Below are 23,286 nucleotides of genomic sequence, written 5' to 3'. Positions count from 1 at the left end.
CGGTGTCAATAGGGACTTGCTGGGTAATTATGCCTTCCAAAGAAGCATTTATTTTTCCCTCGTGTTGAGAACATTAACTCTGTAATTAGAAAGGGCAGCTCAAAAACCCATGTTCTGCCAGGTGGACCTCAAGCAGGAAGAGAACAACACATGTGGGTATGTGCAGAGAGCAGGCTGCAAGGAAATCTGGTCCCTTACCCTTACTCATTCCATGCTCCCAAGGTATAAATGAAACCTATTCTTGAACAGTCAGGACAGCAGACAAAAAAGGGGCTGATTAGCTCCTAGCAAGGAGCTGTTATCATGAGGCTGGTCTCTGCCCTTGCAGTGAGAACGAGGATCTGGAGGAGATGGCCTCGGCCGACCTGAAGTACCTGCTGCTGCCCGCCTTGCTGGGGGCCATGACGCTGAAGCAGGTGGACCTGAGCAAGAGGCTGGAGCACCTGGAGAGCGCCCGGGCCCACTTCTGGAGCTTCCTCAAGCTCTGCAAGAGCTACGGGCTGGGCAGCTTCCACCTGCCCCCCGCCACCAGCCCCCCGGCAGAGGAGGCTGACAGGAGCCCGCCCCGCAGGAGCCCTGCTGCCGTCCAGGACAAGCTGGTGGCCATGGCGTCGAGCAGGCAAGCCAAAATTGAAAGGTAGGTTCTTGGTTTGTGGCGTTTAAAGGCTTCTGGGAATCGATTTCAGAGAAGGGGAGAGCCTGGGGCAGTGCGTGGTTGTACAGACGAGGACTGCCGGGAAAGAAGGGCCTTCCTTGATGCCGGAATACACTTGATTGTGAAGCACTCCTTTTAAGATATGCACCACATATTATTTAGTGACTGCGGAGCTGCATTTATACCTTTGGTTTTGGTCTTTGAAGAACTGCATGAAAGCACTTCTGGCTGGTGCTTTAATTGCTGCTAAGAGCATAACGCCACCCATGCTGGAAGTTACCTACCAAAGGGCTTATTATGTCCTTAAAAAAGAGGTGGTTGATGTCTCTTTGTTATGCTTTAGCTGGGGATTTTGACAAGTTGTTGCTTATTGTGGTAGCACTGAAAGGCCCAGGCTGGGCTGGAGAGCTGTTTGAATTGCATGGATACAAAGATATGATTTATATTCTAGATATTAACCTGAGGTAGGTTTGGGGTACTAGACCATGTCAGGACCTTTGGGATCAGCGCAGCAAAGCCTTTTCAGAGCTGAATATCTCCTTCCAGGCAAGCTTTGTTAGTGCTGCAGGTTGGGCTTTGGTTACCTGTGAAGTCCCCTCTTGCTGTGGGCTGGTGGTTGCCTGTACCGTGACTCCGTCCACTGGAAGGCAAATGGGAGGTGCCTGCGTTGTGAGTTCTGTCACAAGCAGGTTGGTACTTGATCAGGGTGAGACACCTTGCAGCTCTATTTGTTTCCAGTAAAACACATGGCCTGCATGAAAAACATTTTCCCGAGTGGGCCTGTATCATCACTTTGGCTCCAGACCTGCCTTATCCTTTCACCACCACACAGTACTTCTCGGCAAGTCAGGCTTCCACTGAAACCTTTCATTCTCACCCAGGATGCTTTGCAGAATGAGTATGTTGGATTCTGATTATTTAGAGGCAGTTTCTGTGATGCCAATGATATCCTATCCCTGTAGCTGTGTATACATCTCTTATTCCTCTTGGTTATTCCCCATGCTACGGGGGTTTGTATAGAATCATCTGAGCTGAGCTTCAAATTAAGCCAGCTCATTGGCTAGAGTGGCTGAAATAGCTCTGCATCGATTCAAGCATTTATTAAAGGTGCTGGCAATTGACTTGGGAGTGTTGGGATGGAATGATGCCCCCCCTGACCAACACATCTAGTTTAAAGCTGCCTTGACCAGCCTGGCAAGTCTCTATTACCAAAGCAGTTTTTCCCTTCAGAGCGCCACCAGCCTTCAGTAGACCTGGCCTCCCAACTCAAGTCCCATGTTCTAAGCAACCAAACCCCTGACTATGGTACCACTCTTCTAACCATTTATTAACCGCCAAATCTGCCTGGCCTTTTCAAGGTCCTCCCCTTTGACCTGGAGGCTCGATGGAAAAACTGTCTGAGCTCCAGAGCCCCTAACCACCTTTCCCAGGGCTCTGTAGTCCTTCTTAATGATTCCCAGGCTACTGCTGTCAGTATCACTGGCACCCACATGGACCCTGAGAAGCGGGTAAGTCAGCAGGACTTACTAGACCAGGCAGCCTCTCAGCAACATCCCTGATCTGAGCCCCTGACAGGCAACGCACCTCCTTCAAGACTGGGTCAGGCCAACAGATGGGTGCCTCTGTGCCTTTCAGAGTCACCTACTGCTGTGACCCTCTGCTTTCTCCTGGAGGCACCAATAGTGATCTTCTTTACCAGTGCATCAGCAGGTTGTTCATTTGGTGCAGTGTGTTTTTCCTCGTTAGCCCTCTGCAGAGCTGGGAAGCTGTTCTGGTTGGGGATATCAGATTTTAGAGGAAGCCCCTTGCTTTTAATTTTCCTCTTCCTCCTTTTTTGTTGTTTTTGTTTGTTTGTTTGTTATTAGCTCCTAGCTTAATGGGTTAATGACCTCCTTCTCTGCATGCACTAGGATGGATGCTTGAGGCCCCTGCACAGTTTGGGCCTGGAGCAAGCAGTCCTGCTTCCTCTCGGCTTCCCTGACATCTTTCAGCCTATTGACAGCATCCCACAGATGTTTGACAGACCTCCACCAGGGAGCCCCGAGCGCAGCCCTGCCCATTGTGCACCCTCCCCTCACCAGACCAGTGCAGGCACTCTCTACACCCCGAGCTCTGTGCGGCAGCCTCCCCTCTCACTGGCTCTGTCTGGTGCCGACGCTGCCCCCGCGGGGCAGCCAGAGCAGAGCTCCCAGCCCGGGTCCTGTCCCTGGGTCGGGGGCTCACCATCCCCTGCCTGCCGGAGCCCAGGGCCGCCCCGAGTGCCGCGCCCTGTTTGCCCTCCCTGCTGGCCGCACTCCTGGCCTGGGTTTCACCCGCTCAGGCTGCTCGCCTCGGGGGAGCTCCCGGCTCCCGGACAAGGCCAGGCGAGGGCTTGAGGCGCCCTGGGAGGCTCTCGCTGCTCAGAGCTGAGGCTCCTGCACGCGGGTCTCCCTCGCTCTGGTGTCGAAGGGTCCTCTCTGGAGCTGCTCACCTCGGCGAAATCAATAATCGATATATTAATATATAAAATAAAAATATCTTAAGCAAAATAAAATCTCTTGTGCAGCCTATTTCCTGCTGTGAAAATCCCTCGCTCTTCATCCCAGGCTCTTACAAAGCAAATCTGTAAAGCTGGTTTCTAGCAACCAGGAGTGTCGGGGATCCAAGATGGGCAATGTCAGATGCGTTCACCTTGGCAAGGAAGTCTGCACAGCTGGGTGCTCCATAAGATTTCCATAGGCACATCCCACTGTTCCTGAGCCCGCAGACTGAAGTGTTGGGGATATTTTTATGTGAAGTAGATCAGGTATTTAAGGGCAATGTCTTGAAATGCGGATACTTACACAGAGTAGTAAAGATCCTATGTAATGTCTGAATTTGAGTTGACAGATGGAAGTGATGGTGTAGATGGGAACAAAGTATTTTGGTGATGCATGTAGATATATAACTGTGTGTTTTCAAAGCCTTTCTTAAGCAGATTGAAACTCTTCTGATTCCTGTAGATTTCATTTGTCAAAACCCTTCTGTTGTCAATCAGATGAGGTGGGGAGATGGATCCCCACAGTGCCTCCTGCTTCTGTGTTGTCATCAGTAGGTCATCAGTAAATGACAGCTGGCATCATCTGGTGCTGCCAGTGCTCCTCTTCCTCTTAATGGGTACATTCCTGTAAGTCTGCTTTATTTCTACAGGAGTCTTACTCAATTGTTAAATGAGTTCTCCTTACACCAAGAAATTAGTCAAAGACATGAGGAGATTTATGAATGTCTGGGACTTGCATACCCTGAGGAGAGCTGAGCAGCAGCTGGCACTTCTGTGAAAAGCATTTAAACAGGGTAGGCAAGTTTGAGTTGAATTGAGGCAGGAGTTGGTTCTCTGCCTACATTTGACTGAATTTCAAGAAATAGGAAATTGTTTCTTTTAGAACTCACAGTATCTGGGCTGGGTTCTAGAAAGGTAATTTAATGATTTAGTTCTCTTCTCTTTGAGACAGATATAAGCAGAAGAAGGACCTGGAGAACAGGTTGGTCTCTATGAAAAGTTCTGTGGACAGTGGGCAAGCAGATGAGGAGCAGATACGGGCGTTTTATATTCTACAAACCCAGAAGTGGATCAACACCAGCCTGGAGGAAATTGAAAGTGTTGACCAAGAAATAGTCATATTGAGGAGCAGAGGTACAGCGAAACAGGTATGAGATCTCTCTTGAGCTGCAGGTCATTCACAGCACAAGCAGAAGGGATTTCGTTTCACTCTGAATGGGCAGTGTCTGGCTTTTGAATTGATCAATTCTCTTTGAGACAGATAAAAGCAGAAGAAGGAACTGGAGAATGGGTCTGCTCCTGTCTCAGCCAACATGCTGGTTTTGGGTTGTTTTCCCAAGAAAACAAGGCTCTTGTGGCACAAGAGGTAGCTCGCTTGCACTCGCAGCAGCGGCTGTGCCGGGTGGTCTCAGGCACAGTGGACCTTTGGCCAGGAGCAGTGTGTGGGCAGAACAGGCGCCTCGGGCAGGTTTTGGGGAGGAGGGATGGGGCCGTGCATGGAGTTTGGATCCTGGCTCCTGGCCTGGGGCAGTTAATGGTTCACCAAGGTCGGTTGGAGGGAAGGGGGCGGTGGGGGGAGTGGAGCTGCTGCGGCTGCCGGACTGTCCCTTGCTGCAGGCAAGGCTCCATGGGGACGGCTTGGGGACAGCCAGCCTCGGCCACCCTGCTCGGTGCCTGGCTGCAGTCCTTGGCACTTGCTGGGGTTGGACACTGCCCCGTGCCTCCCAGCTGCACCAGCTGGGAAAGACACGAATCGTCTGGGAGCCTGAACACGGGAAAGGTCCTGGCCTTTGGGGAGCTGGGCACGGTGTGGGTGTGCCACTGCACTCTGCTCCAGTGCTGCACCCAAGCTCACGGACATGTCTGGGCCCAGGGGTGCCCAGCCTGGCCCCTGCTCGGCTCAAGGCTGTTCCAAGAGCAGCCGGCATGGTCCAGAGTTCTCAGGATGAGCATCCTCCATCCCATCCCTCTTCACCCAACTGCTTGTCCTGGGTTCAGCAGTAGCAGTCATTTTTTCTCCTTCTTAGTAGCTGGTGCAGCTCTGTGTTTTTGACTTTCGGCCTGGGAACAGTGCTGATAACAATGATGTTTTTAGTTACTGCTCAGTAATGTTTACTCTGACCAAGGACTTTGTGAGTCTCATGCTCTGCCAGGGAGGAGGGGAAAGTCGGGAGGAAGCAGACACAGGACACCTGACCCAAACTAGACAAAGAGGTATTCCATACCACAGCACGTCGTGTCCAGGATGTAAACTGGGAGTTACCCAGAAGGGCTAGGGCACTGCTCGGTTGGGCTGGTTTTCGACAGGTGGTATTGTATTCTTTTCCCTTGTTATTTCCCTTATCATTATTATCATTGGTGGTAGCAGCAGTGGTTTATGTTATACCTTAGTTACTGGTCTGTTCTTATCTCAACCTGTCCAAATTACATTCTTTCGATTCTCCTCCCCGTTCCTCCAGGTGGAAGAAGGCGGGGGAGTGAGCAAGAGGGCTGCGTGGCTGACTTACAGCCTGGGCTTAAACCACAACACTGCTTCATCCTTTCCATCCTACCTCCCACCTCACCACTGCACCCCAAAGCCCCAGCAGCCACACGTACCCCTGGATTCACCCCCTGCCAGCCCAGTGGAGCAGCTTTGGTCCAGCCTGTGCTGCTCTGGGATGGGTGCAGTGTCCCTCAGCACAGGGAACTGTGCCAACATCCAGGCCACCCTGTGCACCCTGCTCACAGCACCCTGGCCCTCACAGTGGGATACCCAGGATATGGGCAGGGAGCTCTTGGGGGTTCCCTAATCCCATCTGTAGAAGCCCAGGTCTGATGGCTTCTGTGCTCTGCCTGCTCCCTACCTGTTCCTGGGGACCCCACCACTCTGGGAACTCTACCACAGCAGGGGAGCTTTTGCTCTGTCCCTTGCATGGTTCCGCAACACAGGGTCCCTTGCACGGTCCCTCAGAGGGTCCCCAAGCACTGCAGGGTCCCAGCTTGTCCCCTCCTTCTCCTTTGGGGAGAATGACCTCTTTCGCCAGGTGGTCTTCGAGGAGGGAAGCTGGATAAGGAGCGTCCAGCAGCGCTTCCAAAAGATGATGGGCTTCGCTCCCTGTGTCTTCTATGGCCAGCGCCTCTATGGCCAGTGCCTCACCTCTATGTAGTCCCGGGGTTTCCACCCCTACGCCCATGACCACTGTAGGTGATCATCTCCCACCTCCCTCACCAAGACATCTGGCAGACCTAGGAGTGGGACTGGTCCCAGCTTGCCAATGCTTTGGGAACTCCCCCTTTTCACATGCAGTGGGACTAATCACAGCTACTGTACCTGTAGTTTCCAGCTTGAGGCCCACTGTGGTGTCACTAGGGACTTGCTGGGTAATTATGCCTTCCAAAGAAGCATTTATTTTTCCCTCGTGTTGAGAACATTAACTCTGTAATTAGAAAGGGCAGCTCAAAAACCCATGTTCTGCCAGGTGGACCTCAAGCAGGAAGAGAACAACACATGTGGGTATGTGCAGAGAGCAGGTTGCAAGGAAATCTGGTCCCTTACCCTTACTCATTTCATACTCCCAAGGTATAAATGAAACCTATTGAACAGTCGGGGCAGCAGACAAAAAAGGGGCTGATTAGCTCCTAGCAAGGAGATTCAGGAGCTTCCAACCTGCTAACCCACTTGGGTCTTAGAGGGAAAGATTTTGCAGCTCACAGGAAACCAGTCCTCACATGGATTTCCTATTCTTTTGGTCTGGCTTCCCTGGAGAGTCACGGTAATGTGCTGCTCAAGGCCTGCCCTGTGCTGCCTCCAGCAACCTGGGTCAAAACTACCCCTGCTCCCACCACCCCTACTTTTGAGGGCAGGAGAGGGCAGCTGAGATACACTGCTCCATCATCAACCTATTCACAATTACTTGGAAAGCAAGCCTGTGAGCCCCTCGGAGAGGTGGAGATCTCTGAGGAGAACACCCTAAGGAGATGTTTGCTAAAGATTAAACATAGATATCCTATGGGAGGGTGATCTGTGAAGTGCTCTGACAGTCTCTGTGTAACAGTAAGGATAACACTCCGGAGGAGTTCACTCCAGCAGTCTCTTTTGCTCTGATCCTTACAAGTGCTGCTGAAGTGTTGAATCTTTGTGGTTACAGAGGGTGATGATGTGATTGGTGTACTGTAGCTTTTAACTAACACATACGAAGGTAAAGTGTGCTGTGTTGAGAGGGGTATTACTCTGATGGAAGTGAGCTGGTTGCAATTGCTGGGTATGCCAAAGCATGCTAGTGGAGATCAAAAGGCTGCAGATTCCTGGCCCCAGTCCACTTCCAATCATAATACCCATTACTTATCACACTGCTGGACACAGCGTTGCTGTTCACCTCCTGCCTGGTGTGCAGGAGCAGTATAGATGAGGGTCAGCTCTTGCTGTACCTCCAGGAGACTCACAGCACTGGGGCATACTCAGGGCACACTGAGCGAGCGTCTAAACCCACAGCTCTTCCAGTTCTTATGAGTGACTTCTTATTGACCTATCTCAGTAGGGATGAAGAAAAGAGAGTAAACTGATTCACTCTTGGAGTCCGAGTGCTTCCAGCAGGCCCTGAATTACATTTCTCACGATTACATTTCTCACATGTAGGTCAAATTCCTGTGTTTCTAAGGGACCAACATCACAGAAACAATCACAGAACTGTCTGGGTTGAAAGGGACCTTAAAGCTCCTCCAGCTCCAACCCCTGCCAAAGGCAGGGACCCCTTCCACTAGAGCAGCTTGCTCTAAGCCCCTGTGTCCAACCTGGCCTTGAACACTGCCAGGGATGGGGCAGCCACAGCTTCTCTGGGCACCCTGTGCCAGCGCCTCAGCACCCTCACAGGGAAGAACAACTTCCAAGTGTCTAAGCTAATCCTCCCCTCAGTTTCTTTTTATTTGCTTATCTCATCCTAAATCCCCAGCTTTAACCTTTGCCTGCCTTATTCGCTTTTAAACGTCGGAGGTAGTGTAAGAAGGAGCTAAGCAAGCAGCTCAAACTCGAGGAGCCCCCGGCGCAGCTGAGCCGCAGGTGCCAAGATGGCGACCCCCTCGCGGTGCCCTCACCAAGATGGCGACACCCCCGCTGTGCCCTCACAAGATGGCGGGCGGGGCGGGGCGGGGTCGCTCGTAACCGCCGGAAGGGATTTGTTGGCAGCCGGTTCCCAGCCCAACATGGCGGAGGGTGCTGAGGAGGGGCAGAAGCTGGCGGAGCTGCTGGCGGTGGGCTGGCAGCTCTGGGAAGAGCTGGAGACCGACACCGCGCCGTCCTCGGGGAGCCCGGCTGTGCAGGATAAGGTGCGGCAGGGGCTGGACGTCCTGCGGCGGGCGAACGCCATGGTGGCGCAGCTGGAGCTGTTCAGGTGAGCGGAGGGGAGGGATGAGCCTGGGAGCACCCGGTGAGGCGGGGCGAGGGTCTGCCACGGTTCGGGGCTTGGCCAGGGCCAGGTGGAGAGGGCGCGGGGATCGTGAGGTTGGTCTCTGCCCTTGCAGTGAGAACGAGGATCTGGAGGAGATGGCCTCGGCCGACCTGAAGTACCTGCTGCTGCCCGCCTTGCTGGGGGCCATGACGCTGAAGCAAGTGGACCTGAGCAAGAGGCTGGAGCACCTGGAGAGCGCCCGGGCCCACTTCTGGAGCTTCCTCAAGCTCTGCAAGAGCTACGGGCTGGGCAGCTTCCACCTGCCCCCCGCCACCAGCCCCCCGGCAGAGGAGGCTGACAGGAGCCCGCCCCGCAGGAGCCCTGCTGCCGTCCAGGACAAGCTGGTGGCCATGGCGTCGAGCAGGCAAGCCAAAATTGAAAGGTAGGTTCTTGGTTTGTGGCGTTTAAAGGCTTCTGGGAATCGAATTCAGAGAAGGGGAGAGCCTGGGGCAGTGCGTGGTTGTACAGACGAGGACTGCCGGGAAAGAAGGGCCTTCCTTGATGCCGGAATACACTTGATTGTGAAGCACTCCTTTTAAGATATGCACCACATATTATTTAGTGACTGCGGAGGTGCATTTATACCTTTGGTTTTGGTCTTTGAAGAACTGCATGAAAGCTCTTCTGGCTGGTGCTTTAATTGCTGCTAAGAGCATAACGCCACCCATGCTGGAAGTTACCTACCAAAGGGCTTATTATGTCCTTAAAAAAGAGGTGGTTGATGTCTCTTTGTTATGCTTTAGCTGGGGATTTTGACAAGTTGTTGCTTATTGTGGTAGCACTGAAAGGCCCAGGCTGGGCTGGAGAGCTGTTTGAATTGCATGGATACAAAGATATGATTTATATTCTAGATATTAACCTAACTGAGGTGGGTTTGGGGTACTAGACCATGTCAGGACCTTTGGGATCAGCGCAGCAAAGCCTTTTCAGAGCTGAATATCTCCTTCCAGGCAAGCTTTGTTAGTGCTGCAGGTTGGGCTTTGGTTACCTGTGAAGTCCCCTCTTGCTGTGGGCTGGTGGTTGCCTGTACCGTGACTCTGTCCACTGGAAGGCAAATGGGAGGTGCCTGCGTTGTGAGTTCTGTCACAAGCAAGTTGGTACTTGATCAGGGTGAGACTCCTTGCAGCTCTATTTGTTTCCAGTAAAACACATGGCCTGCATGAAAAACGTAGGCCTGTATCATCCCTTCGGTTTGCTGTGTGGCAGGATGGGCCTGGCCAGTTAAAATGTATTTTTCAGCATCCTTCTGGAGCAGTTGTGAATGGGTTTGGTTTTTAGAAGGCCGTTGGTATGCTCCTTTTTCTTTCAGCTCCTGTAGGTTTCCAACCCTTGTTTGTTACTCTTCGTTCTTCAGGTAGCAGTGTAGCTGAAGGGTTTACCCTGGAAGTGTATTATGTACCTGCGCACACAAAAACGCCCAAGACACAAACAGAAGAGTGTTTCGATCTGCCTTACAAGCTCAGTCTTTCTGTCATGTAGAAGCAACTCAATATAACGATCACATTGCTTTTATAAGGTCATTAACTCATTGTTGGCTGGCTCCTTCACTGTTTTCTCTAGGAGGCAAATGTTGCCAGGCTTGCAGAATTGTACCTGGGAGGTTTAATTTTCCAGGTTTGTTCAACTTTTAGGAGGAAAAAAAAAATAAATTGACAGAAGCACCCATACATTAAAAGTATGTTAAAGCTGCTTTTTATAGACAGGAGATACTTAAATTACAACAGTAATTCATCCCAACCTCCCCGTTTTTATATAATTTTACTTTTAAATACATGAAATCATATTAAACCTCTTACACAGAGTAGTAAATACCCTATGTAATGTCTGAATTTGAGTTGACAGCTGGAAGTGATGGCGTAGATGGGAACAAAGTATTTTGGTGATGCATGTAGATATATAACTGTGTGTTTTCAAAGCCTTTCTTAAGCAGATTGAAACTCTTCTGATTCCTGTAGATTTCATTTGTCAAAACCCTTCTGTTGTCAATCAGATGAGGTGGGGAGATGGATCCCCACAGTGCCTCCTGCTTATGCATCATTAGAGGTCATCAGTAAATGACAGCTGGCATCATCTGGTGCTGCCATTGCTCCTCTTCCTCTTAATGGGTACATTCCTGTAAGTCTGCTTTATTTCTACAGGAGTCTTACTCAGTTGTTAAATGAGTTCTCCTTACACCAAGAAATTAGTCAAAGACATGAGGAGATCTATGAATGTCTGGGACTTGCATACCCTGAGGAGAGCTGAGCAGCAGCTGGCACTTCTGTGAAGAGCATTTAATCAGGGTAGGCAAGTTTGAGTTGAATTGAGGCAGGAGTTGGTTCTCTGCCTACATTTGACTGAATTTCAAGAAATAGGAAATTGTTTCTTTTAGAACTCACAGTATCTGGGCTGGGTTCTAGAAAGGTAATTTAATGATTTAGTTCTCTTCTTTTTGAGACAGATATAAGCAGAAGAAGGACCTGGAGAACAGGTTGGCCTCTATGAAAAGTTCTGTGGACAGTGGGCAAGCAGATGAGGAGCAGATACGGGCGTTTTATATTCTACAAACCCAGAAGTGGATCAACACCAGCCTGGAGGAAATTGAAAGTGTTGACCAAGAAATAGTCATATTGAGGAGCAGAGGTACAGCGAAACAGGTATGAGATCTCTCTTGAGCTGCAGGTCATTCACAGCACAAGCAGAAGGGATTTCGTTTCACTCTGAATGGGCAGTGTCTGATTTTTTAATTGGTCACTGACTACTCCTGCCCCGTGTTCTAGACAGTCATATTTTGCGGAATGATAGAGCATTGAATATCGGCTCTGAATCAGTCTGCGTGCAAAGGCTTTTCTCCCCTTTGCTGTCTTCTGCCAGACCCTTAACTCTAAAGAAGTAACTACATTTGTAAATTAAAAGAGACCCTTGTGATTTCTTTCAGACCTATACTTCTGATGTACAAGGTGTCCAGGTGTTACAGAAAGAAATGCCTGTTCTGAATGATGAAAGCTTCTCATAGACCTGCAATTCCTGTGTAGGATAGTGTTCCTGGGCTTTGTTACTCATCTAAAATGTCTGTTTAGAAATGAAAAATCATAATGTATTGACATAGACCATAGTCCAGCCTTGTTGGCACAGCTGGTTTTTGCAGTTCATTACTGGTGTTGCAGACCTCTGCTACTCTGTAGTGCCCTGGGTGATATCGTTGGGAATGATGAGCTCTGCTTGCTTCAGAATGTATTGTGTTTGATCCCTGGGAAAAATAAGCTGTATTTCATGCTTTGATCTGAACTGATCTGGCTTAGCTCTGTCAGCTTTCTGTTTTGATCAGAGCTGGTGTAACAAAGGCACAAAAGGAAGTGATTTGTAGCAACTCACAGATGGAGCTCAAGATTTAAACTGGATTAAGGTGTGAATTGTCCATATTGGGATGTTGCTCTGACATCAGAGGCGTTTCTCTTCTACAAGACCTCAAATGACTTGTTTGGGGTGGGAAGCAGAGAAAGGGATTTTCATTTACAGGATTATTTTGTGACTATTGTTTACATCTTCAGTCTTCAGCACCACCACACGGTACTTCTCGGCAAGTCAGGCCTCCAATGAAGCCCTTCATTCTCACCCGGGATGCTGTGCAGAATAAGTATGTTGGTTTCTCATTATTTAGAGGCAGTGCTTTGTCCTCATGTTAAGACTCAGATACTCTTTGAAATGCATAAAACCAGTTGTTACCTTCAGGCTTTGCATCTGGGTAGCGGGTGAGGGGAAGATCTAATGGATTTCTTGAATTTTTTCTGATTTCTTAAGTTACCAGCATGCTGCAGTGTCTTGGCTGATACTGTTTCCTCCTATTGGGATGGCAGAGGAGGTTGTATTTAGCAGATAATTACTCTTAATTTATAGGCCATGTGTTTGCTGGTTGGTAAGCTGTGGAGAGGCAATGTTTATCTGCCCCTCTAACCTCTATGGGATAGAAGAGGATTACTCTTCACTCTTAAAATAAAGAGCCCAGTAGTGAAGAATACATGTGATCTCTTAATCTAATGTAAACTCTGGAATATTTCAGTGAATTCAAATAAGTGATCTGGGGGGCTGGGAAGATGTGATGCCTACCAGAGAATAATCAGTCATGGTAGTATGGTTTTTGAACTGTCTTTCCCTAGCCTTACAGGTTATCCAGATCTTAATATTTTGTGACACCATGAGATTCTTGTGAGGAATATGGCAGCTAAAGCACAAGTTGGGATAGAAACCAGATTTCTTGTCATGCTTTTGACATCATTTGCCCTGCGCCTTCCATTAATCTGTTTAGCCAAGCTGTGCCTAACTCAGTTCTTGGGGCCTCCTTAGCACGCTGTACAGACTCCTTTGGGCTGGTGATTTGTGAATAGAACAATCCTTGCCTCTCTAAATTAGCAGGGTGAACTCTGTAAATGCTGTTATGGCTGGGTTACTGGTAAGCCTTGCTGAAGAGCCAGGCTGTAGAAAAATATTCTCAAGCCGTCTTTGATAATATGCCTTATATTGTTAGTACAGATTGGATTACAGAGTAGTTCTGTGCAGGGTTGTCTATGTTTCTGCTTGTTCATAGCAATATCAAGTGCCACCTTTGACTGTCCATCTCTTCCTGTAGAGTGTTTGGTGCTGGTTATCCCAGCCTGCCTGTAATGACTGTGGATGACTGGTACGACCAGCGCAGAAGGCAAGGAGTGGTGTCTGGTCAGAGCACACCTCCAGGTATGGAGTGGCAAAGCAAAGATTGGAATGGAAAGCTTGGGATGTCTCTTGGGGGGAGGGTGAATGGGGATGTGTTCAGAGTGTAAAGCACCCACTGACTGAGGAAGAGTAAGAGCTGGCTTCATAAGGCTGTGAGAATAACTGGATTACTGGACTGCTCATTCGGCAATTCCTGCTTTTTGTCCAGACCAGCTTTTGAGAGCCTGGCTGTGGATCTTCCACTGTCCTACTGCCCCTCACTCATGTTCTTGTCTTCAGCAGATCTAACTGATGAAGAGTTGCAGAAGCAGCAGGAGAAAAAAGAGGAGGAGGATGATGAGGAAGCTCTTCAGAAAGCTCGGAACATGGATGACTGGAAAGATACACACCCAAGAGGCTATGGCAACCGGCATAACATGGGCTGATGCTCTTGCTGCAGAGGGAGCATGTCCTGGAAATCTGTAAGAATAGCCAGTGTCCTGGCAGTACAGGAGTAAAGACACTGTACATATGCAGAGGTATCCATGGCTTCTCTGGGAGGCAGGGAATTGGATGAGTAAACATGACCGCTTGTTTTGGTTTACATTAAATGTTGGACTGAGTGCACTGATTATGTACAGTGACGCCACAGAGCTCCTGTCAGGTGGAGCTCTTTCCGAGGGGTCAGACTGCCTCTGTTCTCCCAGTCAGAGGAAGTCCTTGCAAGAAAAGTACATGAATTTGGAAACGGTTCTTTGTATTGTGGGTGGATGTATTCATTTTCTTTTCCCTCTATATCATAGAATCATAGGGGTTAGGGTTGGAAAGGACCTTAAGATCATCTAGTTTCAACCCCCCTGCCATGAGCAGGGACACCACACACTAAACCAAGATTTTGCCAGGCAGAGGTGACACTGACTGGGGTGTAGTTCCCTGGGTCTTCCATTTTGCCCTTCTTGAAAATGGGAGTTATATTTCCCTTTTTCCAGTTGTGCACGTTCAGGTTCTTAAAATGATCTCGAACCTGATCCTTTCCTAAAGCGGGCCTAAGGTCTTCATTCTCACAGTCCCTCCATCTGCCTTCCAAGACTTGGGCAGTGTGGTCAGAGCATTTGCCAGTGGAGACTGAAGCAAAGAAGTCATTGAGAACCTCAGCCTTCTCCAAATCCAGGGCAGCCAGCTCTGATAGCTTCCAGAGAGGGCTCACATTATCCCTGGTCAGTCTTTTGTTTGCTACATGCCTACAGAAGCCCTCCCTGTTAACTTTCACATCCCTTGCCAGGTATAATTCTAACTGGTTCTTGGCTTTCCTGACCTGGTCCCTAGCTTCCTGGACAGCATCTCTATTCTTCCCAAGCCACCTGTCCTTGCGTACACCTTTTATGAGATTCTTTTTTCCCCTCTAAGTTTCCTCAGCAGCTCCGTATTCATCCATGGAGGCCTCCTGGCCCTCCTGCTGCATTTCTTTCTAGTCGGGATGCAGAGCTCCTGAGCTTGGAGGAGGTGATCCTTGGATATCAGCCTGCAGTCTTGGGCCCCCCTGCCTTCTAGGGCTATATCCCATGGAACTTTACTAAGCAGGTACCCGAAGAGGCCAGAGTCTGCTCTCTTGAAGTCCAGGGCAGTGAGCTTGCTGCATGCCCTTCTCATTGTCCTGACAATCTCAAACTCAACCGTCTCATGATCACTACAGCCAAGGCTGTCCTGGAGCATCACATTTACAACCAGCCCCTCCCTGTTGGTGAGCATGAGGTCAGGCATAGCATGTCTCCTTGTTGGCTCCTCTGTCACTTGCAAGAGGAAGTTGTCTTCCACACAATCAGGGAATTTCCTGGATTGCTTGTGCCAGGCCGTACCATGCCTCCCACAGATGTCAGGATGGTTGAAGTCTCCCAGGAGGACAAGGGCCTGTGAGGCTGCTCCTATCTGTCTATAGAGTGCTTCATCCTCTTGATCAGGTGGTCTGTAACAGATCCCCACAGTAATGTCCCCCATTGCTGTTCTCCCTTTGGCCCTGACCCACCAACTGCGTTGACTTATCACCTGTCCCCAGAGAGAGTTCCATACTCTCCAGCCTATGGCTGACATAAATAGCTACTCCCACTCCCTGTCGGCTGGATCTGTCTTTCCTACAGAGCCTATAACCTTCCACTCCAACATTCCAATCATAGGAGCCATCCCACTATGTTTCTGTGATGCCAATGATATCATATCCCTGTAGCCGTACACACATCTCTTTATTCCCCTTGTTGCCCATACTACAGGTGTTTGTATAGAGGCATCTGAGCTGAGCTCCAAATGAAGCTGACTCGTTAGCTGGAGTGGCTGAAATAGCTCTGCATCGATTCAAGCATTTATTAAAGGTGCTGGCAATTGATTTGGGAGTGTTGGGATGGAATGATGCCCCCCCTGACCAACACATCTAGTTTAAAGCTGCCTTGACCAGCCTGGCAAGTCTCTATTACCAAAGCAGTTTTTCTGAGCGCCACCAGCCTTCAGTAGACCTGGCCTCCCAACTCAAGTCTCATGTTCAAGTAACCAAACCCCTGACTATGGTACCATTCTTCTAACCATTTATTAACCACCAAATCTGCCTGGCCTTTTCAAGGTCCTCCCCTTTGACCTGGAGGATCAGTGGAAAAACTGTCTGAGCTCCAGAGCCCCTAACCACCTTTCCCAGGGCTCTGTAGTCCTTCTTAATGATTCCTAGGCTACTGCTGTCAATATCACTGGCACCCACATGGATCTGGAGTAGTGGGTAAGAGTCAACAGGACTTACTAGACCAGGCAGCCTCTCAGTAACATCCCTGATCTGAGCCCCTGGTAGGCAACACTGCCATGTCACGCCCCGCTCACTGAGCTCCTGGCCTGGGTTTTTTCCCACTCGGGCTGCTCGCCTCAGTGGAGCTGCTGGCATCTGGACAAGGCCAGGCAAGGGCTTGAGGCTCCCTGGGTGGCTCTTGCTGCTCAGAACTGAGGCTCCTGCACGTGGTGTTTCCTGTCACTCTGGTGTTGAAGGGTCCTCTCTGGAGCTGCTCACCTCATCAAAATAATATGTATATATAAATATTTAATAAGAAAAATAAAATCTCTTGTGCTGCCTAGTTCTGTTGTTAAAATCCCTCACTCTTTATCCCAGGCTCTTCCAGAGCAAAATTGTAAAGCTGGTTGCTAGCAACCAGGGGTGTTGGGAATGCAAGATGGTCAATGTTGGATGTGTTCACCTTGGCAGGCAGGTCTGCGTGCACAGCTGGGTCCTCCATGAGCTTTGCACAGGCAAATTCTGCTGTTCCTGAGCATGCAGACTGAAGCGTTGGGGATATTTTTATGTGAAGTAAATCAGGTATTTTAAGGGCAATGTCTTGAAATGCTGATACTACATGTTGTAGAAATGCCTTAATAGAAATGCTTGTCCTTTTGCTCATAACAAAAGTAACATGGGGGCTGCATGGCTATAATGCATACAGTGCGATATACAGGGAGCCCTACTGGGGCCAACAGTGCCATATTCAAAAATGAAGTACTGCACTGGTGGTCAGCGTGCTTGGAAAATAACCCTGAAGGGGTGCAAACCTTTCCTGGATTCCTCTGAAATTGGTTTAAATAGCTGCTGGCACTAATCCTGAACTGAGTGAGAAGGGAGAGCATGAGCGTTCTGCCCTACATGGCACTGACCTGGTGTGCGGCAGGCACGTCACTGGGTAAGAAAGTGAGGAATCGTGGCTGGAAGACCTGGAGTTGCCCAGCATGGGACTAGCAGCCGAGGCTGCAGTTATTCTAAATGTCTTACAGATGTTGAGATAAAACCCCAGAGAAATCATCACTGCTACTTGCATGTGTGGCAGTGTTACCTGGAGCAGGACACAAGGCATTTACTGTGATTTGGTGCAGTCAGGTTCATCAGCAGAGCACTCTCTTGTGTCCAGGGAGTGAGATTCCGAGGGAATTAGGGGGTTTTCCTTCCTATTAGCATGACTCAGGCACACCTGAGGGACCAGCTAGGCTTCAGGAGAGCTTGGATGTTTTATACATGGCAATCTCAGCTCTTAACTAACCTGCCCCTGTGAAGCTGTAGCTTGCAGTGAATGCCGTTGCACCCTATTTTCCAGACACTCAGCCCTTATAAGAGCAGATGATGAGTTTTTGTGGGTTCCGAACCTCTCCCGTGAAACATGGTTTAGACTTTAACAATACACTCAGTCCTAGGCGTGCACTTATTCCTTTCCTACTTTTGATGGTGGCTGGCTTTTCCTCGTGAGTACTTCTGGAGAGGTAGATCCTGAGAAGTAGCTCCAGTGAACTAGTTCCTGCTGATTTTCGCCTTTCCTTTGGCCGTTGGCCTGAAGCCCCATCTCGGTGCTGCTTTTGTGCTGTTCTTGTTTCATTTTCTTCTCTTTTTTTTGTCCCCCACTCCTCTCCACTTTGGCTGCGCTAGCAGGCTGGGCTGGCTGACTCCAGTGCCCCTCTTAGGGGTGGAAGAGGAGGGGACAGTGCTGGGGCTGATGGTCAAGGCCTGTCAGGCAGGCTGCCTTCCCATACCACAGAGGGGGAGCTTTGGGATGACGTTTAGAGCATAACAGGGTTTGTGAAATACCCAACACACGGACGGTACCATTACCAGGGGAAGGCAGCTCCCACGGAGCTGCCGCTGGTGCCGGCAGCAGTGCCTTTCTGAAGAGCAGTGGGTGTCCTTCGCCACGGCAGCACCTCACCGCTCAGCGTGACTCCTTGTCCTCCCAAGGACCACCAGCTCTTCTTCTTGCTCTGCAAGCCAGGGCCAGAGCGGGTCTGCTCCCCTCCACAGTGGACGGTTTACCTTGGATCAGCTGGTTAAAGCCACTGGATACACAGTCGCCCTCCAGCATTTCCAAACTCACCTTTTAACCTGCAGATCCAGGGGCTGGCGCAGAACTCCCTGCCACCATGAAAACAATTATTGCAGCCTGTTCTCAAAATCTTAGTGGTAAGATATTTCCAAAATGTGTTTGAATGGTTTCTGATGCTCTGGAGATGCGAGGAGCTGGTCAGGCAATTGCCGTTTGTTGTCAGTATTGTCTGTCTGCTTTAGGCTTAGGGGAAAGGGAGATGTTTGGAGCGATTTGGGGTTTGCAGCACCAGAGGAAAACATACAGTTGCTCAATAGGAATTAATTTCTGACAATGCATTCAGTAATGTTACTCTGCAACGTGCTCCAGAGTGCTGCAAATTCCTCTTCGTCTTTCCTTGCTGGCCTGGACTGTAGAGTCCAACTTTCTGGGTTTGAAGAGGCTCCTCTCACTGCAGATGGGGCCGGCAGCAGAGCCCATGGGACTTCTCCGTTTTCTCTCTGTGGTCTGGTCATTCATGGAGAGCTTGGAGGGGAGCTGGAAAAAGGAACTAAGAAAAGCAACGCTTTGGTAGGCATGAGTTTTCTCGGCAGAGCTTTGCATCTTCCCTGGAAAACAAATAGGGCTTTGGAAACTTGACATAGGCAGGGCTGTGAGGGCAGCAGGGCTTCTGGAGGGTGAGCAGGGATGGGCAGGAGGGACCACTCGGGGGAGAGAGGAAACAACTCTTTAATACTGGTGATGCCTCTGGGGGTTATTTTGGTTGTCCCATTCATGACTTGGATTGAGCCAGAATGAGTGGAACCAGCCACTGAACCCCAGGATTTGGTGGTTCTCCTCTGAGATGGGGGTCCCACAGGATACCTAAGGGTCTCCAGCTTGTGGAGCCATGGGGACAGGTCTGCTCCTGTCTCAGCCAACATGCTGGTTTTGGGTTGTTTTCCCAAGAAAACAAGGCTCTTGTGGCACAAGAGGTAGCTCGCTTGCACTCGCAGCAGCGGCTGTGCCGGGTGGTCTCAGGCACAGTGGACCTTTGGCCAGGAGCGGTGTGTGGGCAGAACAGGCGCCTCGGGCAGGTTTTGGGGAGGAGGGATGGGGCCGTGCATGGAGTTTGGATCCTGGCTCCTGGCCTGGGGCAGTTAATGGTTCACCAAGGTCGGTTGGAGGGAAGGGGGCGGTGGGGGGAGTGGAGCTGCTGCGGCTGCCGGACTGTCCCTTGCTGCAGGCAAGGCTCCATGGGGACGGCTTGGGGACAGCCAGCCTCGGCCACCCTGCTCGGTGCCCGGCCGCAGTCCTTGGCACTTGCTGGGGTTGGACACTGCCCCGTGCCTCCCAGCTGCACCAGCTGGGAAAGACACGAATCATCTGGGAGCCTGAACACGGGAAAGGTCCTGGCCTTTGGGGAGCTGGGCACGGTGTGGGATGTGCCACTGCACTCTGCTCCAGTGCTGCACCCAAGCTCACGGACATGTCTGGGCCCAGGGGTGCCCAGCCTGCCCCCTGCTCGGCTCAAGGCTGTTCCGAGAGCAGCCGGCATGGTCCAGAGTTCTCAGGATGAGCATCCTCCATCCCATCCCTCCTCACCCAACTGCTTCATCCTTTCCATCCTACCTCCCACCTCACTGCTGCACCCCAAAGCCCCAGCACCCACAGGTGCCCCTGGATTCACCCCCTGCCAGCCCAGTGGAGCATCTTTGGTCCAGCCTGTGCTGCTCTGGGCTGGGTGCCGTGTCCCTTCACAGGCAGCCGCGCCAGTATCCAGGCCACCCTGCGCACCCTACTTGCAGCACCCTGGCCCTCACAGCGGGATATCCACTCCTGGCTCCAGCTTCTCTCCGTCCTTCAGTGGGTGCTCAGCTTCCTGCTGCTGGGTCAGTGAGTAGGGGACTGCAGGGGGTCCCATGAGGCAGGAATGCACGCACTCACCCCCTCCTGCTCCTACAGGGATCGTCAGCCTGATGCTCCTCATTTACCTTGTGTTCACCAGCTTCTGGCCCATCTCTGCTCTCTACCTGGCCTGGATCATCTTTGACTGGGACACACCGGAGAAAGGTGGGGATGGGCACAGGTCCCCTTTTCCTCCTGCTTTGCAGCAGGATGGGGCATGGGGTCTCCTCTTTCCCTGGGTCCATCCCAGCATGGCAATTGGAGAGCACCACATTCCACCTGCTCCTTCCTTCCTCTGCCCCATCATCATCCCCATGGTGGGAAGAGGGATGCAGTGGGTCTGTGGGTAGTGTTTCCCATGGATCCTGCTGCCTACTGGGGTGGGCATCGTCTCCTGTGGTCCCTCCCTGGTTTGCAGGTGGCAGGAGGCTGCCATGCCTGCGTCGATGGACCGTGTGGAGGCACTTTCGGGATTATTTCCCTGTGAAGGTACAGTGCAGGGAGCCAGGGTGCCAAGATGGGGTGTTCATGCAGGTGGTGGTGGTACCAGCTATAAGAACATGCCGCTGTTATGTCCCTGCAATCGCTTTTATCCCCACAGCTGGTGAAGACACACGACCTGTCCCCCAGCCACAACTACATCATTGGCTCCCACCCTCACGGCATCCTCTGTGTTGGTGCCTTCTGCAACTTCATCACGGGCTCCACGGGCTTTGAGGAGATGTTCCCGGGCATCCGGCCCTTCCTCACCACCCTGGCGGGCAACTTTCGATTGCCCATCTTCAGGGAGTACCTGATGAGTGGGGGTGAGGCTCCGTGGTTGCTTACCTCATGGGCTGCCCTGCAGGCATGGCTGGTTGTGCTGGCTTGAGGGATGCAGCCACTGCCTGCCCCGCTCCTGCTCAACTCTGCTGCTGCCAGGCAGAACCCAGGTGGTGCAGCATCCATGGGCAGGGAGCTCTGGGGAGTTCCATCTGTGGGAAGCCCGGCTCTGATGGCCTCTGTGCTCTGCCTGCTCCCTGCCTGCTCCTGCAGACCCAACCGCTCCAGAAACCCTGCCGCAGCAGGGGGAGCTCTTGCTCTGTCCCTTGCATGGTCCCACAAGGCAGGGTCCCTTGCGGGGTCCCTCAGAGGGTCCCCGAGCGCTGCAGGGGCTGGCAGTCCCACAGCACCAGTGGTCCATTCTGCTGCAGGGCTGTGTCCAGTGACACGCCGCGCCATCGGGTACCTGCTGTCCAAGAACGGCACCGGCAACGCAGTGGCCATCGTCATCGGCGGCGCGGCCGAGTCACTCTCCTGCCGTCCCGGCATCACCACGCTCACCCTGAAGAACCGTAAGGGCTTCGTCCGCTTGGCCCTGCAGCACGGGTGGGTCACGGGCACCGCCGCTGTGGGAGTCTGGGGGTCCTGGCATCCCATTACCACCCACCATGTTCCCTCCACAGGGCCCACCTCGTCCCTTCCTTCTCCTTCGGGGAGAATGACCTCTTTCGCCAGGTGGTCTTTGAGGAGGGAAGCTGGATGAGGAGCATCCAGCAGCGCTTCCAAAAGATGATGGGCTTCGCTCCCTGTGTCTTTTACGGTCGGGGCCTCACCTCCATCCAGTCCCGGGGTTTCCTTCCCTATGCCAAACCCATCACCACCGTAGGTGAGCATCTTTTGCCTGGGAGGAGGGGATATCCGAAAAGTGGAGGGGCAGAGGAAGAGGACACCTGGCAATGGGTGGTGTTGGAAGGCAATGTCTTGCACAAAGGCTTGTATCCACAATAAGCCAGGCCAACCTGACCTTCCTCCTCTCCCCGCAGTGGGGGAGCCAGTGACAGTGCCCAAGATCGAGGACCCGAGCAGTGAGGTGGTGGACATGTACCACGAGATGTATATCCGCTCCCTGCTCAAGCTCTTCAACGAGAACAAGACCAAGTATGGCCTGTTGGAGACGGATGAGCTGCACATCCTCTGAGCACGGCTTGGCGCCGGCGGCCAGATCCTGGCTCACAAGGGCAGTGCTCTTGTGGGTGGGGATTTCATGGGACACATGGGGGATGCACAGGGGACGGTCCCCACTCTGGCCAAAAAAACTGAGCAGGAAGCAGGAGAGGAAGAAGCAAAGGGAAGGGGAACTTGGGGAATAGTCCTCTTTGAAAGGGGTTTGGAGGGGCTGTGGGTGTTCCCTGAGGATGTGGGGCTGATGGGGGGGGCGATGGAGAAAGGCTGGGGGCCAGTGCTGGGCATGGTTCCCTCAAGATAACCAGGACACCGTGAGCTGAGGGAAGAGGTGTCATGTGAGGAGGGGACAGGATGGGCTCTTTGGGATAGCATCCCAATGGTGAGTGGGACCAGGCTGGGGAGATATCGCCCCTGGGGAAGAGGAGGGGCACTCCAGGACCTGGGGACAAGTGGCCTCAGCTGGTACCATGTGGCCCTGGGCGAGCAGTGGGTGCTGCTCTGGCCCCGGATGAGCCTTTTCCACCACCTCTGTACCCAATACAGAATTCCAACCCTGCAGCTGTTCCTATGTGTGTGGTGGGGTCAGGATCAGCAGTGCTGCAGCTGCACCCTGCACTTCCCATGTGGGTGAATCTGCCACCCGTGTCCCCTCGCTGGCAGTTCCATCTCCAGGGCTGGGGCCGTGCTTAATAGGGACACTTGCATGGCTCAGGTGTAACCAAGCAGTTCCCAGGGTCCACCTGGGCGGCATCAGGTATAATGGGAGGTGAGTTGCCACAGCTGCTTGTATGGCGCTAACTGGGCTTAGGAGGGAAGCTGCCTTCTCTGCTTCCACTTCAGCAGTGAGTGAGGGGTTCTCTGTGTGTCACTGTCTGGTGGGATGGGAATGGGGTTGGGACATGGCATCCTTTCCCCCCCCCAGGTGACCTGGGCAGCTCTTGGTGGGATGTAGCTGTGTGTGGCCAGTGCCATGGGGGGGGGGGGGGATATGCCCCAATAGTGCTATTAGCATCCCTTCCCTAGGCAAGTGCAGGCAGGACTCATGGGGGGCAATGGGAGACAGTCCCTCCTGGGCTCCCTGTGACAGGGACACCCCATCCCATCCCGGATGGTGTGTGAGTCAACAGTACTGATAGCCATCTCTGGTCTGCTGTCTGCGTAGGCACTTGGTCAAACAAAAGGGCTGAGTAAACATTTGGAAAGCAAACATCCATGAAGGCAGATTCCTGAGGACTCTCGTCACCACAGGTGTCACTGCTCTGACTCCTCTCTCTGGATGACTGGTGGTGGCTTTCCTTCGCTTTCAGACACTTTATAGGGTAAGGGGGGTAAGGGTTAAGTCCCTCTCCCTCCTCTTAT

The 23,286-nt window shown here is 51.7% G+C and overlaps 3 protein-coding genes across 4 annotated transcripts; all 3 read left to right on the top strand.

Annotated features, from left to right (window-relative positions):
• Positions 1 to 109: 109 nt before the first annotated feature.
• On the top strand, positions 110 to 6,322 carry LOC130596846 (uncharacterized). Its single transcript, XM_057404848.1, has 5 exons — positions 110 to 152; positions 289 to 637; positions 4,126 to 4,321; positions 4,435 to 4,980; positions 5,978 to 6,322. Exons 1-5 carry the CDS (start codon positions 110 to 112, stop codon positions 6,320 to 6,322), a joined length of 1,479 nt encoding a protein of 492 aa, XP_057260831.1.
• Positions 6,323 to 8,219: 1,897 nt separating this feature from the next.
• Positions 8,220 to 14,018, top strand: IGBP1 (immunoglobulin binding protein 1). Its single transcript, XM_057404797.1, is given in 8 exon segments — positions 8,220 to 8,246; positions 8,248 to 8,289; positions 8,292 to 8,542; positions 8,673 to 8,981; positions 11,040 to 11,235; positions 12,130 to 12,215; positions 13,206 to 13,309; positions 13,571 to 14,018. Coding segments are annotated over 8 exon segments (1,158 nt in total). The 3' UTR covers positions 13,714 to 14,018.
• A 3,487-nt stretch (positions 14,019 to 17,505) lies between these two features.
• On the top strand, positions 17,506 to 22,001 carry LOC130596825 (diacylglycerol O-acyltransferase 2-like). Of its 2 annotated transcripts, XM_057404802.1 has the most exons (9): positions 17,507 to 18,230; positions 18,463 to 18,663; positions 19,836 to 19,964; positions 20,038 to 20,145; positions 20,399 to 20,469; positions 20,582 to 20,786; positions 21,174 to 21,348; positions 21,426 to 21,628; positions 21,786 to 22,001. In XM_057404802.1, exons 4-9 carry the CDS (start codon positions 20,052 to 20,054, stop codon positions 21,938 to 21,940), a joined length of 903 nt encoding a protein of 300 aa, XP_057260785.1. In that variant the 5' UTR covers positions 17,507 to 18,230; positions 18,463 to 18,663; positions 19,836 to 19,964; positions 20,038 to 20,051; the 3' UTR covers positions 21,941 to 22,001. The 2 variants fall into 2 exon arrangements, with proteins under 2 accessions (XP_057260784.1, XP_057260785.1); XM_057404801.1 differs by lacking the exon at positions 18,463 to 18,663 and having other exon boundaries at positions 17,506 to 18,230.
• Positions 22,002 to 23,286: the final 1,285 nt, after the last annotated feature.

This window comes from Pezoporus wallicus, unplaced genomic scaffold, assembly GCF_028554395.1.
Source record: "Pezoporus wallicus isolate ANWC-B61680 ecotype Strahan unplaced genomic scaffold, APGP_CSIRO_Pwel_v1 contig_5104, whole genome shotgun sequence".
Taxonomy (NCBI): Eukaryota; Metazoa; Chordata; class Aves; order Psittaciformes; family Psittacidae; genus Pezoporus; species Pezoporus wallicus.
The sequence above is the reverse complement of the archived record's forward strand: the minus strand, read 5'-3'. Positions and strand labels throughout refer to the sequence as shown.